This window comes from Tigriopus californicus, chromosome 3 (assembly GCF_007210705.1).
Source record: "Tigriopus californicus strain San Diego chromosome 3, Tcal_SD_v2.1, whole genome shotgun sequence".
NCBI lineage: Eukaryota > Metazoa > Arthropoda > Copepoda > Harpacticoida > Harpacticidae > Tigriopus > Tigriopus californicus.
The window spans coordinates 1598861-1615259 of NC_081442.1; the positions used below are offsets into that span (position 1 = coordinate 1598861).

Below are 16399 nucleotides of genomic sequence, written 5' to 3' on the forward strand. Positions count from 1 at the left end.
GATCAATGAAATGTTTACAAGTTTCGCCAATGGGCCCACAACTCCATATTTTATCACTTTGAAAACAGTGTTTGACATTCCATCTAAGCCCGAGCTGTCTTTACGTGCCATTTTTTCAATAATTCAAAGGACCTCGTCAGAAGAAATTGCTTTGAAATAGCGCTTCCGTCCATTGGAAGGGTTGTTAATGTGGTCTAGATAATCAATATCCTCCACAACATCCGTTAGTCCATCATTTAAACATTGCCCTATTGTAGACAAATAGTCGTTGAAAGTTGTTGCTATTTCATTTTCCCCGTAAATTTCCACATTGCCCTACGTTAATTTTGTAGTAGGTTTGCCTTTGTTGCCATATCCTAAAATGTGTTTGGCATCTCTCCATATTCAATGAGAATTGCGGAAGTTGATGTCAAATAATTTTGCCAATAGTTCGCTTTGGCTATTCTAATCAACTTATACTGGAATGTCGGGGACATTCAGTAAGCGCAGGTTGGAGTTCTTTCTTCCGCCTCGAATATGACACTTCAACTCAATCCCACCATAGAGGATGCCAAACCGGTGGGCAACGATGACTTCCTCCCTCGTGCATTTGCAAACAGCTTTCTTGGAGCAATTCAACCTTGAGGGAGGACTGGGAAACTTGGACACTTTCGTTACTTCATGCTTCTCTAGCTTCAGATCATCAAAAAGGAAGTCGGCGATGATTGTTGTTGTCAGATTGGCATTCGACGTCTCACTCGTAAAATCCAAGACCAGGCTTGGAAAGCTTCTCTTTGTTGCAACGGCATAAGAAAACGATTCAGCGGTTTTGATTTCCATTTCTGATGTTTAGGAGTGTTGAAAGAAGTGCCGAGAAGGCCTTGTCCCAAGGGCTTTTCCCAGCCTCTTCATCAGTTTTGGGAAGGTTAAGACTTGGATTTCTAGACGCTGGATGTCGGACGACCGACCACTCGGTTGGCTAAACAGTACAATAAACGGGTTTGTAATCAATTCCCAGGAGACCATCCATTGTACTGTTTACCCAGCCGCATTTCAAAATGTGCGCTCACGAAACTATCTGATACTCTCAGTAGGACCAAGTGGGTAAAAATTCAACGACTACGATGGGAGCGAAAATAGAGAACATGTCCTCAGATGCCTTATGGACCAAAAGATTGATGACTGGCAGAAGGTTAAAAATTCCAAATTGCTCTTTCAATTGATTTCGAAAATTAGTGATATAGAGTGATATAGTAGAGTTTACTTCATCTTTAGGGACCAAAGGGATGGTCATTGGGAAGATATTTGTGTGGGTGTTGTTTGGTTTGGTTGATCATATCTAGTTATTTTCATTATTTATCTCAAAAGTTATTTCAAAAAAGCATTTAATTTGGTTCAAACTTCCGCATTCCCTAGCTTCGGATGGTAATGAATTCCATAAGGGTATGGATCTAATTGTAAATAAATATTTCCGTAGATCCAACTTCGCTTTGGGGACGGACAAGTTTTTCATGGTTTGCTCTCTTGTTGTTGGGTTGTGCTCTACGAATTTGTAGTAGTCGCCAGGCTTCAAATGGTCCATATTCTTCATGATCTTGAAAACTTGTATTGCGTCTCCTCTTTTTCTTCGCACTTGTAGAGTTGTCAGTCCGAACTCTGGCAGAAACCCATTAGGCAGCCTCAAGAAGTAACCCTGATTTTTCTTCCGTCAAACCAGGGTTGCCTTTTGGCTTAAACCTAAGCTTTTGCGTTGCGAAAGAACTGGCAGGTGGGTTCGGTCACTTTCAACGTTTTCGGGCAACCTTCAATTTGAAATTTGATTGGATCCCATCTCTAGATTTCAATAGGAAACTTCACCGAGTTTCTCATGGCGGTCACATTTCTTCTAAGGAACCAAATAAACATTGCGTTCAGTTCGCTCAGTCCGCTTTCTACCTTGGTCTCAGTAATACTCGCTTGGTCCTTTGTCAGTGATCTAGCCCAACATTCTCCGGATTAGCAGTCCTTCGGCCCGTTACTTTAGTAGTATGACTGACTTTGCAGACGGCTCTGGGACAGGGGGTGCCCGCGTGAAGGGCGTGACCGTGATCAAGCCCATCATCTACGGAAATGTGTCCAAACATTTCGGCAAGAAACGCGAGAGTGACAGTCACACCCACGAATGGACCGTCTACCTCAAGCCTTTCCTCAATGAGGACATGTCCAATTATGTCAAAAAAGTCCAGTTTAAACTGCACGAGAGCTACGCCAATCCCAATCGAATCTTATTCAAACCGCCCTATGAAGTAATTCATCATAAAGCTGATATTAATCTATTGGGGAAGGATGATTCATCGAAGGAAGATGTTAGGCCAAAAGCGCAAATGGTGTTTCATACCCACAACATCACTCGTATATTTTAGTAGTAGCATTAACGCTCAAAGAACTCGAGGGCGCTAGAAATCCATGAGCTTGAACCTGTTTGGAAATGCTGATTAGTCCTAACCCCACAAACCCTTCAGAATCTCTTTTAGTTGTTGATCAAGTCACCTCAATGGATATGGAATAATTGTTCAATTGTAGGTCAGTGAGACGGGTTGGGGCGAGTTCGAAGTCCAGATCAAGATCCACTTCAATGACGGCAACGAGCGACCCATCACCTTCTACCACATGCTCAAGCTTTTTCACACGGGCAACGACTCATCCACTACCACGGCCATGGTTCAAGGCCGTAAAACCGTGGTTTCAGAGAACTACGACGAAATCATATTCCAAGACCCGACCCAGGTAAATCAAACAATCAATTCAAGCTTTGGCCTGTCCAAGGGTTCCCTAGGCCTAGCTAGGTTCGTTCCATTCCATGATTTGGCCTTCTTTCTTTCTCTCCAGTATATCAATACCTTACTCACCACCACGCGTTGCTTGACGCTCAATGCTTACAAGCATGAGACCAATTTCGAGGAGAGGAAGGCCAAGACATTGGAGAGCATCAAAGGTGGGCGGAGTCAAGTGGCCGAGGAGATCATCGAGCTCAAGGAGAAGCTCCAATTGGCCAAGGAAACCATCGTCAAGTTCAAAACGGAGCTGGGTAAAGTCAATGGACAGGACAAGAGCGAGGACATGGTGTTTTGACCAGAATGAAGACCAATGGACATTGGGATGGCGAGATATATTTTTCATGTTTAAATATCAATTGCATAGAAAAAGGACAACGTCATATTACTTTTGGGCACTCCAGTTTAGTCTCTAAAAAGCACTCGGCACTCAACGGAGGGTGTGTGTGTGGGTGGTGTTATTCAGCAAGATTGAACATCATCGGGAGAGACGAGAAGGACTCTTAGACACGAGATCTCACACAAACACGTCGAAAAATGGGGCCCAAAAACTCGTGAGTGGACCCGGAAGCACAGCACTAGAGAAAGGGAAGGGGGTGGGGGGGAATATATTCCGGTTTATTGTCATTGCTCGTGTTCTGGCGCATTTTCTTGGTGTGATCCAGTGGGTCTTCAAATCATGGTCTTGTATTGATCCCCGGCCAAGCCATCCAAGTACTGTAACAACAAAGAAGGGATACAGCGTTAGGGGATCGTCTGGATGACGGGAGGCGGGCGTGGGTCATTGGTATTTGGGAGGGTGGTACATCACGCCTCCCGAGTTCTCAGCGGGCGCCATCACGGGCGAGCGGTGTTCCGGGTCCTCTGCTGCCAAATATGCCGCAGCCTGGAAGCAAGAACACGACAAGAACCGCTCAAGACCTACTGGACCACTAGTACAGACATGTGACCAACTCAAATGTTAGTTAGTTACTACGGTACGGTGCAGATGTGTGAGACTTGTCAAGTGATGACCTGTTAAAATGTCACTCAATTTGCTCGACTTACCGTCGATATAGGTGGCATGTTGAGAATGGTGCCAATCACAGGTATGCGTCGCAAGAAATTGATTGCAACCGGGAAGAAACCACTGGAACACACAATGGGACAGCGTTAAAAATGGTTCAAAGAACAAATAAATAAAAAAAAATATGGTCGAGATCCGAACCTGAATAGGACAAAGAACCCGTAGCATTCTATGAGCATGCCAATGAGAGGATACCCAAAAAGCACCACTGAGATCCCACCAAAGAAGGCTATCGAGCCTCGGGCTTTGTGCCATTGAAAGAAAAACCGGAACGTTCGCTCAAGGCCAATCACGAAGGCTAATCCACTCAGGAACAATATCTGAAAAGAGTTTCACATTCCTTCTTCGTGTTTTTCCGTACCAAGAAAACCTGGGCCAAATACATGACTCTTGGATCATCAATACTCACATTGCCAATGGCTATGAGGCCCTTATCAAATAGGAGAAGCACGCCCAAGAAGAGAAAGGACACGCCAAAGCCGGCCAGGCCCACGCCAATTTCTGTAAGCAATTTTCTCTATTAGCCACGGCTTCCATTCTTCCCTTACAACTATATGATAATCACAGAGCCCGAGGAAGTCAAAGAATCATATTGAAGGATTTTAGGGTAGATTTATTGATCAGTCACATCACAATTCAGTACGGAGTCCCCAACTTTTAGTATGAAAACGGCATCGTTCAAGTTATACACAGAAGAGCTGAGATCACCCTCGCATAAATACGGAACTTTCGTCCACCGGACGATCTCGAAGCCCAGTTGATTCAAGATCTTTTGCAGTTCTTGAACCTGGCCTTCAAAAGTCCGGGAGGCGAAAGGGATCTTTTGTTTGGGCGTGTGATCAGCGGCAAATTCGACATACGGCTTGAAAGGCAACACCACAGCCAAAGCTACCAAACCATCGGGCTCCAAACTACCCTTGATCTGTTCCAACACGGTCAAGGGCTCATCACAACGATCCAACAGGTTTAAACAGGCCACCACGTCATAACGGCGATCCTGCGACCATTCGTCAATGGGCAATACTTCAAAACCTTGGCGGCTGAGGAGTTTCCTCATGGCAGGCGACGCTTCCGTGGCATAGACGGTCTGAAAATGCGGCGCCAGGGTGCGGGTGGGTCCACCATCACCCGCGCCCAAATCAATGAGAGTGCTCTTTTGAACGGTAGGGTCCCATTGGGTCAGACTGAACCACTGGTCCCGGGATAAAACGAACATGGAACCACGCTCCAACATGCCGTTGATATCAGTTTGCGAGTAGAAGAACGATAAGAAGCGTTTGGCCAAGCTCTGCCAGATTTGGTTGAGGAGCCAATTGGACTTGTCCACGCTCTGGCTGATGAAGGCTTGGCTTTCGGCGTCGCAATGGGATTGAACGAATTTGGCCGTCAAAGTGGGATCCGTGATGGAATCCAAATCCACGCGGTACCACGCAGATTTGTCGCCTTGGGCGAGGAATTCGTCATATCGGATCTTTTGGATCCAGGTCCGACTCAGCGAGCGGTTCATGCCGGAGCCCCAACCGGCTTGAAAGAGGGCGGGTAGACTCACAGCCAAGCACAGGGCCAGAAGGATCCACACATCGGGCTGGCGGGGCGTGTTAGGGCGGGCTCGAAACATGGTCCAGGTGGGACGGGGACCGCGGGTCGGGCGCATGAGCGGAATGTGGGTGGCATCCTTATTAGCCTGGAATGAGCAGGAAAACCAATGGCCTCAGATCGAGCTCAACCCATGGAGGATCCGGATGAACCACCCGCCACGACCCGCAGCCTGGATAAGGCAATCAGATTGGGTCGAGCCCCGCCGATTTCGGGGCATTATTCACATGGGGGTATTCTACTTTTACGTACAGATCTAACTGGAGGGATAGGTTCGAGTCACGGGAGTGGATCAGGCCACAGTGAAAACTCCGTGCCACAATCGTATTAGCACTTTAGAACTGTGACCGATGTTTCATGGTTTGGCTTTTTCTTGGGGCAAAAGCAGGGATGAGAAATCATTAAGAGCCATTTTGGCCCACCTGGCAGAAAATGAAGGCAGAAAATGACAAAAGCTCCTTCGAAGTTGAATTTGGCCATCTCTCGGTGCATAACTGCATAATTTGACACGGATCCTCAACTATGAAGGCCAGCGCCCATCCTCCATGGATGACTGGAGGACCTTTGACCGGTTTCATCATCAATATGAGAGCCAAAAACCTCGAAGTTTTCCACGTCGAGCCACGATGGGCCGCCTTCCAACACACAGACCCAGTCATGATCCAGTATTTACCAAACCTTCCTACCCCCTTTCCCTCTTTTTTGTTACTTACTCTGGAAATCCGTGATTTCGATCATGATGAATTAATCAGCCACGATTGAGGAACACACGAACCACGTAGTCGCTTCACTTCCAATTTGACCCACGTGTCATCACTCTTAACCTGGGCATGACACCGGAACAAATGTTGGGACAACGGCTCCACGGCCACGGGTACAGCAGGTATGGCTTCACGGGCCGACGCGGAGGTGGTGGTGGTGGTGGGTGGCTGTGGGGTCAGCTTCTCGGATTCATCACTTCCGTGCCCAGCTGGTCAGATCACTCATTCGTTGACTTGATTCCTTCTCATGAGAATGAGGATGATCAGGCTCAGCGTCGTCAGACTTTGGGCCGAGGCTCGCGTGTTGCGCTTAATGGCTGACACTTGTAATAAACCACCCCGGAACAGCTACGATGTTATTCATTTGGCCTGACTGAATTGTGAAAAAATATGTGAAAAAGACATATTTCGAGCTATTCTCTGAAATTCAATCGGTACTTATCATTATTCTTATAAAAACTTGAACTATTCCTATACATTTCAGGTCCACTAACACGTTTAGTACAGAGAACAGGTCCCAAGCATTGTAAAATTGGGCGGTTCGTGTCTGAAAACTATCCAAATGTCAGACTTGATTATGCCCAGAGGCTTTGGCATTCCCTGAATCTTAATACGAGGTGAGTTTGATTGAATCGCCATTTTTGTAAATATTTCTGCTTTTAGTCAATGTTGGGAGCCTTTTTTCTGCCCACCATCTGACGACACTTGTCTGGCCAAGTCCTCAATCTTGGCCAATGCTCGCCAGTTCAGTGTCACTGACACTCAGCGAGTTAGTGGAGGCTGTGCGTAGGCACGGCTGGCGTACTTCCACGTCACCCTCGTCCTCGAATGTGGACTGCCAAGACCGGCCTCACCCGCCTCTGGGTGGGTTGAGCAGGTCCCCATTGCTGATCGGGTCGGGGGTGGTGGACAATGGCTAAGCCGTGAACGTCATACGCATTGCTTAATTCTGGAACATGGTCATGGATAATAGTCGGGGATGTCCCGACGATTTTTCGGATCTGATTTCCAATGGCGTGTTCGGCGCATGATGGGTGGACTCGTTTTAGGCCAGGTGGATTTAGGTCCAGGTTGGCTTACATAACTTGATCCACCAGTTAAACTGCATTGAACGAGTTATGCGGTCCAAAATGACCGTTAAATAAAGGGTTACATATATGTAGAAATTGGTACATCAACAGAAATTGGCCCTACCAAAGTAATGAATTGGCCCACGATAATCAGCTCAAAAGTGAGAATCTTGCAAATGGTGAGATACCGCTGCTGCGCTGCGCAGGTAATATGGACGTTCAATGAAACTAGTTGGTGTGCCAACACCAAATATGCGTGGATTTACTCTTTGGATTGTAAACTCATATTTTATTCATTAGTTTGATCTCATTTTGGATCGTAACCAATCATTCATCATTTCACTTGTAAAAAGAACAATTGGGATTCAACTTTAATATTACTTTCAAATTTAATAAGTATTATTTTGGTCACTTATTCAGCTGATCATTGCACTTATAAAAAACGCATACATGGAGACCAAAACGTGAACACAAAAATGTACTTAACTTGGCAAATAGTGCCAACTTAAAATGTAAGATGAGTTTAAATGACACCCAGGTTACCCAAGTTGTTGGGTTTAATTACACTTGCATTTTAAAATATTATTCAAGGTCGGAAATTAAAACGTGCAAAATTGAAATTCTGGTTTTTTATCAAACTTGATTCTGTTTCTTATCTAAACAATAGAAAAAAGCCTAAAAACCTATAAGTTGAATCTAGCCTAACCAAAACAAATTATTTTTGCTTGCTTGCCCAAATTTCTACCAAAAAGCCAATTATGCCAATCATTAACCTAGGATGCTAATTCAAATGAGATGACCCCACCACTACTACTAAGAAGTCAATAGGGGATGTCAAGTGAAAGAAATTCAAGGAAAAATGTAGTCTGGCACCCTGATTTTGGACTTTATGGGGAATGAGAACTAAGACAAACATCACAGTCAACTCGCGCCATCAGTCCATTGAATTTTCAATAATCAACTGATTTTGAGTGAGCTGTATTATAAAATCCAACAAGATGAACATGTTTGGGTAATTTGGTAAACACAACATCAAATTGGCTCAATACCACAATGCTATTTGCCTAGAAAAGCGGGAAAAATGAAATAAATGTCGAAATTCAATGCATGCACAGTGCAGTTTGGCTGGGCATGTTGTCTTTGATTTTACTCCATGGAATAACGTCAGCTGTTCATGAACGCGTTCACTTGACAAGCCCTACATCGTCAGAATTAAAAAAATGTAATGGTATGGAATTTCTAACTCAAAAGTTTTGTTGTTTCATCATTGGTACATAGTTTTAACATATGTTTATTTAGTGATTCTAAATAAAACTGTATGGTATGTGAACATTTTTGGGGGAGAAACTAACAGGAACTAAAACTCAATTATTTCACATGGAATACTGATGTTCTGACATGACATGTCAAGCTAAAATTCGGTAGAGCAAGTAAAAATGGGTGCGCGAACTTTCTCTTTCAAGGGACAGTAGATTGCTATATCAACTACTCGTAACATGCACACAATATCTGTTCCGGACATATGTGACCTGGGTTACTAGTCATAAATAGGATTTTGATAGCCAAAAACAACTCAAACGCATTTCAATTCAATAAAGAGAAATTGGCCCAATCGGCCCTCTATAGGGTAGAGGCATGGAGGTATATCAATTTAACTGGAGGTCTATCAAATTGTCACTGTATACCCCGGTAGGCTTTGATCTCAATAGAAAACAGCGCTAAAACTATGAGTTAGGCCTTACCTTGGATCGGTTTTCACCCTCCATCCTGTTTAAGAGGTTGCTGCTGATCATGTTCCAATTTTCACGTATATTGTGTTTATAATTCAAGATGATTGACATTGGAATTCCAGGATTGTGAAGTAGTTGGCCCCGTTTTCGCTCTGTAGGTAATGAAACACGTCTGATTCACTTTCAAGGAGTGCTTGGATGTTTCTGGCAACCACTCACATCAAAAATATTTTGGAACTTTACACAAATTCTTGTCACTTGTAATTTTTATTCAAATAAGGCAAATTTCATGGTTTGTCCATCTTGTATTACCCATTTAACTCAACTTAACTTGGACAGCTGAAAAACTAGCACAATACGAAAAAAATCCTTCAGGAAAAGGCAGGAATTCCTCCAGCTACAGCTAAAAGCTGGGATAAACGGTATTCTCCACCGATTAGTTGGCGGTGCTCATTTTCAAATTTGTGACAAACTGTTAGAAAGGTATGGAGAGAGAGTTTAAGGGCTATTAATATCGTGTTAGGTTAGGTTGGGTTAGGTTAGGTAAGTATAGGTTAGGGTAAGTTTAAAAAAGTAGCACCGCTAACTAATCGGTGGAGAATAACGTTTACCTAAAACTGGCCATGTTTCTCCCTATAGAGCTTGTCAAGTGAACGCGTTCACAAACAACTGACGTTGTTCCAATGAGTCAAATCAAAGACAACATGCCCAGCCAAACCGCACTGTGCATGCAATGAATTTTGACATTTACTTCATTTTACATGCTTGTCTATGCAAATAGCATTGTGGTATTGAGCCAATTTGATAGTGCGTTCACCAATAAGCACCAGACATGTTCATTTTGTTGGGTTTTGTAACAGCTTAATCAAAATCACTCAATTATTGAAAATTCAATGGACAGATAGTGCGGGTTGGCTGTTATGTTTGTCTTAATTCTCCCTCCCTAAAATGTCCAAAATCAGGGTGCCGGCCCAAATATTTCCTCGAATTTCCTTTGCTTGACATGCCCTATAATTTCGAATGTTTAATTATGGCGAGGGAATTTGCCTGGCTTGGAAAGCGTGACCATTATTTTTTCAATTTCTGGTCGGGAGGTTGAGTTCAATGGTTTCTAAAATTTCCGTTAAACTATTAGGGTACATTTGGCGGAGTCAAATCTCTCCAGTGTGACGTTGTCCATGGTAGAGGATAACTCACAAAGCGCCCTTTGAAGTGCAGAATGTGAACGATATTTCGTATAGCGTAGGAAGCCTATATGCTTCTAAGACTTTGTTTTGTTGTATTGTTTTGATGATACAGGTTGTTTTTAAAATGGGGAATACTGCTGAGCACATTCTTTAGTCTTGAACGGCGGCAGTCTCGTGAATGTTCTCAAATACCTTTTGACAAAGCACTATATTTTTGTCTAGAAATCAACAGGGCATTAGTAACGAAATTACAAGTAACGAAATTGCAGTAATTCGTTCCTTTTTTCGAAAAAGGAATTGTAATTCAGTAACATTTTTAAATGGTGTAATTGTAACGACCCAAAAACTAAAAGAATTACTCGTTACTCTTTCCTTTTTTAACTTCCAAAGTGGCCTTTAATTTTTCGTTTATCTCATGACAGTTGAGGAAACTTAAGGCTCAACAAAATATAATATATAATAAAATATAGTTGTTTTGCCGCTTGCTCTACTTAAGCCAAAAACAACTTAAAGGCATTACTATTCTATAAAGAGGACTCGGCCTTATATTTTGTGGAGGCTAACTAAACTTACAGAGTCGGGCTTAAGTCAGGCAACAACTGTAGTACTTACAAGCAAGTTTATCATAGGAAGGGACATAAATCTTTCTTTTGCTAGATACTTCGTCCATTTACTGAAAAAAATGGTTTAATTTTGAAAACTGAAGAGACAAAATCTTGAATGATTGTGTTGTCCAAAATGCAAGATAATCACAACATTTAGGAAAAAAGTCGTTTGTTTTGCTCTTTCGAGACATCTCTATAATTTCAAGGAAAGAGGGTAAAATCAGCCTACAAACTATTTTTTGGGCTAAAATCTCCTGGTAAATACATTCCTCTTCCTAGGTTGCCTAAGAAATTGAAACTTCTAGCCCCCTTACGCTGTATGAAATGTGTTTTACGTTCTGCACTCCAGAGGGCGCTTTGTCATTCAGCCCCCACCAAATAAAGGGCCGATTGGGTCAATTCCTTGTTATTGAATTATAATGTGTTTGTGATGTTTTTGACTAATTCTATCAAAATCTTATTTTCAATTAGTGCCTCGGGTCACATAATGTCCGGAAAAGAAATTGCGTTCAAGGCAAGGCAAGAGCAGTTTATGTAGCAATCTACTGTGCCTCTTCCCATTTTCTTTGGCCTGTGTGACGTTACAAATAAGGGCCCTTAGAGGGGATATCTTGGGTGACCTTGTTGCTATCGGATACTTTTTTTGTACGTTTTTTGTACTTTTTTTATTGCCCTTAATGTCACAAATTGGCAAGACTGTCTGTCTCTTTTCGCCAGGGTCTGTTTTTGAGAGGTAAGTTTTTACTTGAAACGAAAAAAAAGGATGAATTAAGAATGCATCTATATATGTGCATGTTCTGAATTGTCCTGATGATGATTAGTCAAAATGTGTATTCAGTTGCATGGTCCCCTCAATTTACTCCCTTGGGAAACCTGTCTGTTACATCATAATTTTCCTAGCATGCCTTCAGGCTGCTCCAAAAATCTAGTCCAAATCTCGACTTGTCAAGAAGAAAAGAACCTCCCTTTCTGCCGATCTCCAAGACTCGTAGGACTCGAGCTCCACCTAACAACTGGATCTCCGAAAGCATCCCTATTTTCTGTCGCCTATATGTCAGCTGCTATATGTTGTCGAAGAGCGAAAAACTAGCTGAATGAGCCATTCGAGACCCGAAAGACCCGAATGACCCCCAATTCTCATCGCTGAGTCTGCTCATTGCCCCCGACCCTGGACCCTTGACGGATTAGCCGTGAATTGAATTGATATCATCATGTATCACTGCGAGACGTTGGAGTCTCATCACAAGGACTTGGTGCACGACGTGTCGTTCAATTGGTACGGCAATCGCCTGGCCACTTGCTCGTCCGACCAGAGCGTCAAGATCTGGGAATGGAACACGGATCAGCAGAGTTGGGATTGCTCCGCCTCCTGGAAGGCCCACTCGGGATCCGTCTGGAAAGTCAACTGGGCCCACCCCGAATTCGGCAATGTAAGACAGCCAAGGGGGGGACATCATGGATTTGATTGAAAATCCATCTAGTGACGGCAAGGCTAGCTTGTACCTTGTTTGTTTGTTTGTTTGACCCCCCATGGTAACAGGGTTAGTTTTCATAGGCATCATCATGGACAATGGGATTGGACACCAAGGAGTCGGCTTCCCAATTTTTGATATATCAAGTTTAATGGGATTTAATATTAATATTGCTTTGGAATAGATTAGGTTTTTTCGTTTTTTGAAAGGTATTACCGCAAACTACTTGGTATAGAATGACATCTTCATGTCATCATTGCCAAAATAGGACAGTGTTTCAAAGTTTTCATGAACCCATGGCAATAGTGACGATGCCAAGGAATGATTGAGCTTAGTGTGAGGTGACATATTGGCTTTTTCGCCCTTCAATTTGTCGTTGGGATGGCTTATTTTGTGCTTCAATGAAGGATCGATTTAGTTAAGCCAGCCTAAATGAATGCTTTCTGTCAGGATGCTTTTGCCCAAATTCATATGTAGATAAATTAAGTAAGGTTGATTGCGACAAATCTAAATCGTCATTAAGTCTGGTCAAGTATACTAAATGATGAAATGGTTTAGTTCTACACAAATTTTGCCAATATAGCTGTCTGATGGGCTAGATTGGACTCGTTTTTGTGTAAGTTAAATGATGGTCTAAGTTGTACCATTTCCTTAAAAATGCGTCTTTGGATCTTAGAGTTGGTGGGGGTGGATTGTAAAATACGACGTCTCCAAAAGCAGAGTGGGATAAAAAAGGTACTAGAGTATTCATAGGAGATCAGGAAAATTGTCAAAGTAAGTAAAACGAACGATATAATGTTTGAAAATACAATTATCCACTTAAATCACCATACGCTTTGAACAACCCATTTCTTTTAGTAATTTTCAAGATTGTGGATATGGAACTTTAATAAATTTTGTATACCTTATCGACACGTTTGGGTAAAATATTTGCTTTTTTACCTAATGATCAGCTCTCAAAATCTTCCTCAAATACTACCCATAAATAAATATCTTTAATCATCCCCTGTCCGGATAGTGTACCAAATATGAGCAACAGGAGTAGAATTCGTTGAGATGTTCATTATGCATCTTCTTCCATAATCATTTTTGATCAATGATCATGGCTTCTCTTTGAAAAGCTCATTGCCACGTGTTCGTTTGATCGAACGGCCGCAGTCTGGGAGGAAATGCCCGGAGATTCGTTTCTACTCTCCGGCACGGGCGCCCCGCCCCCTTCGTCCCATGGCAATCCCAACTTACGCACCGAGGGCGACGCCCCCGCCCAATCCCATTGGGTCAAGAAGGTGACCATGGTGGATTCGCGAACCTCGGTCACGGACGTGAAATTCGCTCCCAAGATTTTGGGTTTGATTCTGGCTACTTGCTCCGCCGACGGTACCCTCCGAATTTACGAAGCCTCTGACGTGATGAACCTAACCAACTGGACCCTTCAACACGAAATCCATACCAAATTGCCCTCCAGTTGCATTTGTTGGAACCATGCCATTGCCAAGTGAGTTTCTGTCGTCTCGATCCAATTTCAAACATAAGCTGTAGTGCTGGGGCGAGTTCGGCAAAATTCAGAGTCTGACTCGTACGAAACCTCTTTTTTTTTTTTTACTTTTTGCCCTACTCGAGTGTGACAAAAGACTTTTAATGCAGCCAGTTCTAACAAAAAGACTCGTCTTGCGAAATTCTAGGAAGAAATGAGTAATTTTTCTTCACCAATCCGGACTCGAGTCCTTTCTTTAAGATTCGAGTCCGGCCAATCTCTCCAAAATGGAATAAAACACTCGAGTGCACTCGGACTCGCCTCAGCACTAATAATCAGTACCGTAGGATGGGTTTGCTATGGAGGTTTTCTATCAGATTGTTTAAAAATCATGGATAGATGGAGGAGGCAAGGGTTTTTTTCACCCTTGAAATATTTTTTGCTCCATCTACTGGTTGTTGGATATCAGAGACTGTTGTTAAGACATAGATTGCCTGGTGATTGATAGATTGATTTGGTTGCTTATTCTTCAGGTTCTTACCACCGGTGTTGGCTGTAGGTAGTGATGATGCCACCACCAAAGGGGGCAAGGTCTTCATTTATGAGTATCACGAGCCATCTCGCCGGTGGGAGAATATCGAGACCTTGACCTCAGTCAGTGATCCGGTCCATGATATGGCGTTTTCCCCTAACGTCGGGCGCAGCTTCAGTATCCTCGGCATTACCAGCAAGGAGCTCAAAATAGTCACCCTCAAGCCCAAGAACCGGGACGCACTCCTGAGTGACAATCCGAATATTAGCGAACGCACACCTTTTGAGTCAAAATATGAGGTAAGAACTATTTGAATATGAACTGCTGCTTTTCTAGTGCGTTTTACATACCGTCATATTACCCATTTCATTTGGTTAAATGCGTGTTATTGCCTTTGCTATAACTTCATCAAGCTTCATAGCCTCTAAATTTAACAACGGGCCGTTTCTGACAGAGTTCAAGCCTATAATGAGCATATAATTTGCGCTTCAATTTTCTTTTGATCTTCGAAAAAAATGGTTTACAAGTTATTTGTGTTAGATTGCGAGCCATCTAGGGTTTCAAATATCTACTGTGGCAACCATCAACATGTTGACAAAACTGAGCTGTTTAGTCATGATTGAGGGTTTTTCAAGAACTAATCACATATCAGGACTCGGCTCCTAACTCATTCGCATCAAAATAATTCCTTCACTCGGCACCTTCAGTTGTTGAAGCAGACCCGTTTCTCGCCCCACAGAGAAAAAATCAAGTGCGGTCAATGAGTGGATTTCGAGGTCGAATGTGCTCTTTTGAACACATCCAATGTCATGACAAGAATGTGCCCTCTCTCAAATCAATCATTTGTTGTTATAGGTGAAGCTGGCGGGGAGCTTCAATGATCACAAATCCACCGTTTGGCGCATCTGTTGGAACTTCACTGCCACCATTTTAGCCACATCCGGGGACGACGGAAATGTCCGATTGTGGAAATGCAACTACAAGGATAACTGGCATTGTGTGGCCACTCTCAAAGGCGATGGACAAAGCGCATCCATTCGCAACCATCCCAATATGACGCTTCTCAAGGACCAATCCTTCAACAACAGCGGAATGGGCCTGAACAAGGCCAATGCCAATACCAATGCCAATGCCAGCTCCTTCACTTCTGGCATGTGGAAATAGAGCCGCACTTTAAAAGCAGATCTCAAATACCGCCATTATCAACACTTCATGTCTTCATTTGGACTTCGCTTAAAGGCTATTTTTATATACTAACCAGAACAAACAACGACTTCGACGATTATTGTGAACATGACGATCATCAATAAATCGGAACGCTTTGGAAAAATTGTGTCTGAATTGATGTTGTGAAATTGTGTCTGGAGCAGTTGTTGCTATCAGAAAACGAGTGATGGAAGCTCAAGGGGAGACTGGTTATTAAGTACAGATCAAATTGAAGCGATATTTTCACACTTATGAAGGAGGAGGTATTGTTAAAGTACAGCAGTACTGCTGCACCCGACTCGTCGATTGATGGGTGTGATTGAAAATGTACCCGAATCTCGTGTATGACCCATACCCGTTTGGTGAGCTGTTGGAAAAATCCAGCCGTGACTGAGCACATTTCCGAGCCTCCGCTCAAAGTCCGACCTAACTTTGGGATAATACTGCTCGTTTTTCTGTAGAAGTTCAACTCTTCTTTTCTCTCCTCGAAGATTTGCACAGATTCTGAAATGCTCTGCAATGTTAGATAGTACGAAACGAGGAGTCTGAATAATGCTTTAATGGTGTTTGCATCTTTGAATATTCTTCTTCTGTTGTTCCGAGGGCCAAACCAGTATTTTCCCGACAATGATTGTCTGATCATTTGGAATCCATATCTAAGGACATTGAATTGACGCTATGAGATTTTACCATGTTGAGATTAGGGCAAAGGCGATTGATTAATCTTTGTGACAGATATTCAATTCACCTTCAATTGGATCGCAACCTTGAGATTGCATTGTTTCCTTTCCTTTACATAATATACTAAAATAAGACTGAGCATGAGAATGCACTTTTTAGCATCCTTTTTGCCGGGAGTACCATCCTAAATTGTTATGAAAACATTCTTGAATGTATTGAGTGTAAAA

The 16399-nt window shown here is 42.9% G+C and overlaps 3 protein-coding genes across 5 annotated transcripts; 2 read left to right on the top strand and 1 right to left on the bottom strand.

Annotated features, from left to right (window-relative positions):
* The first annotated feature begins 1892 nt into the window (after positions 1–1892).
* LOC131878623 (YEATS domain-containing protein 4-like) lies at positions 1893–3170 on the top strand. Its single transcript, XM_059224682.1, has 3 exons — positions 1893–2264; positions 2542–2745; positions 2848–3170. Exons 1-3 carry the CDS (start codon positions 2007–2009, stop codon positions 3088–3090), a joined length of 705 nt encoding a protein of 234 aa, XP_059080665.1. The 5' UTR covers positions 1893–2006; the 3' UTR covers positions 3091–3170.
* On the bottom strand, positions 3113–6483 carry LOC131878616 (vesicle transport protein GOT1B-like). Of its 3 annotated transcripts, none has more exons than XM_059224672.1 (5): positions 6168–6475; positions 4268–4359; positions 4000–4178; positions 3840–3921; positions 3113–3678 (listed from the first exon to the last, which is right to left on the bottom strand). In XM_059224672.1, exons 1-5 carry the CDS (start codon positions 6190–6192, stop codon positions 3574–3576), a joined length of 483 nt encoding a protein of 160 aa, XP_059080655.1. In that variant the 5' UTR covers positions 6193–6475; the 3' UTR covers positions 3113–3573. The 3 variants fall into 3 exon arrangements, with proteins under 3 accessions (XP_059080655.1, XP_059080657.1, XP_059080654.1); XM_059224674.1 differs by having other exon boundaries at positions 3113–3509; positions 6168–6472; XM_059224671.1 differs by lacking the exons at positions 3113–3678; positions 3840–3921; positions 4000–4178; positions 4268–4359 and adding an exon at positions 4451–5542 and having other exon boundaries at positions 6168–6483.
* Positions 6484–11624: 5141 nt separating this feature from the next.
* LOC131878611 (nucleoporin SEH1-like) lies at positions 11625–15615 on the top strand. The gene is made up of 4 exons (XM_059224667.1): positions 11625–12237; positions 13401–13774; positions 14287–14584; positions 15141–15615. The coding sequence occupies exons 1-4, from the start codon at positions 12019–12021 to the stop codon at positions 15447–15449; spliced, it is 1200 nt and encodes a 399-aa protein (XP_059080650.1). The 5' UTR covers positions 11625–12018; the 3' UTR covers positions 15450–15615.
* Positions 15616–16399: the final 784 nt, after the last annotated feature.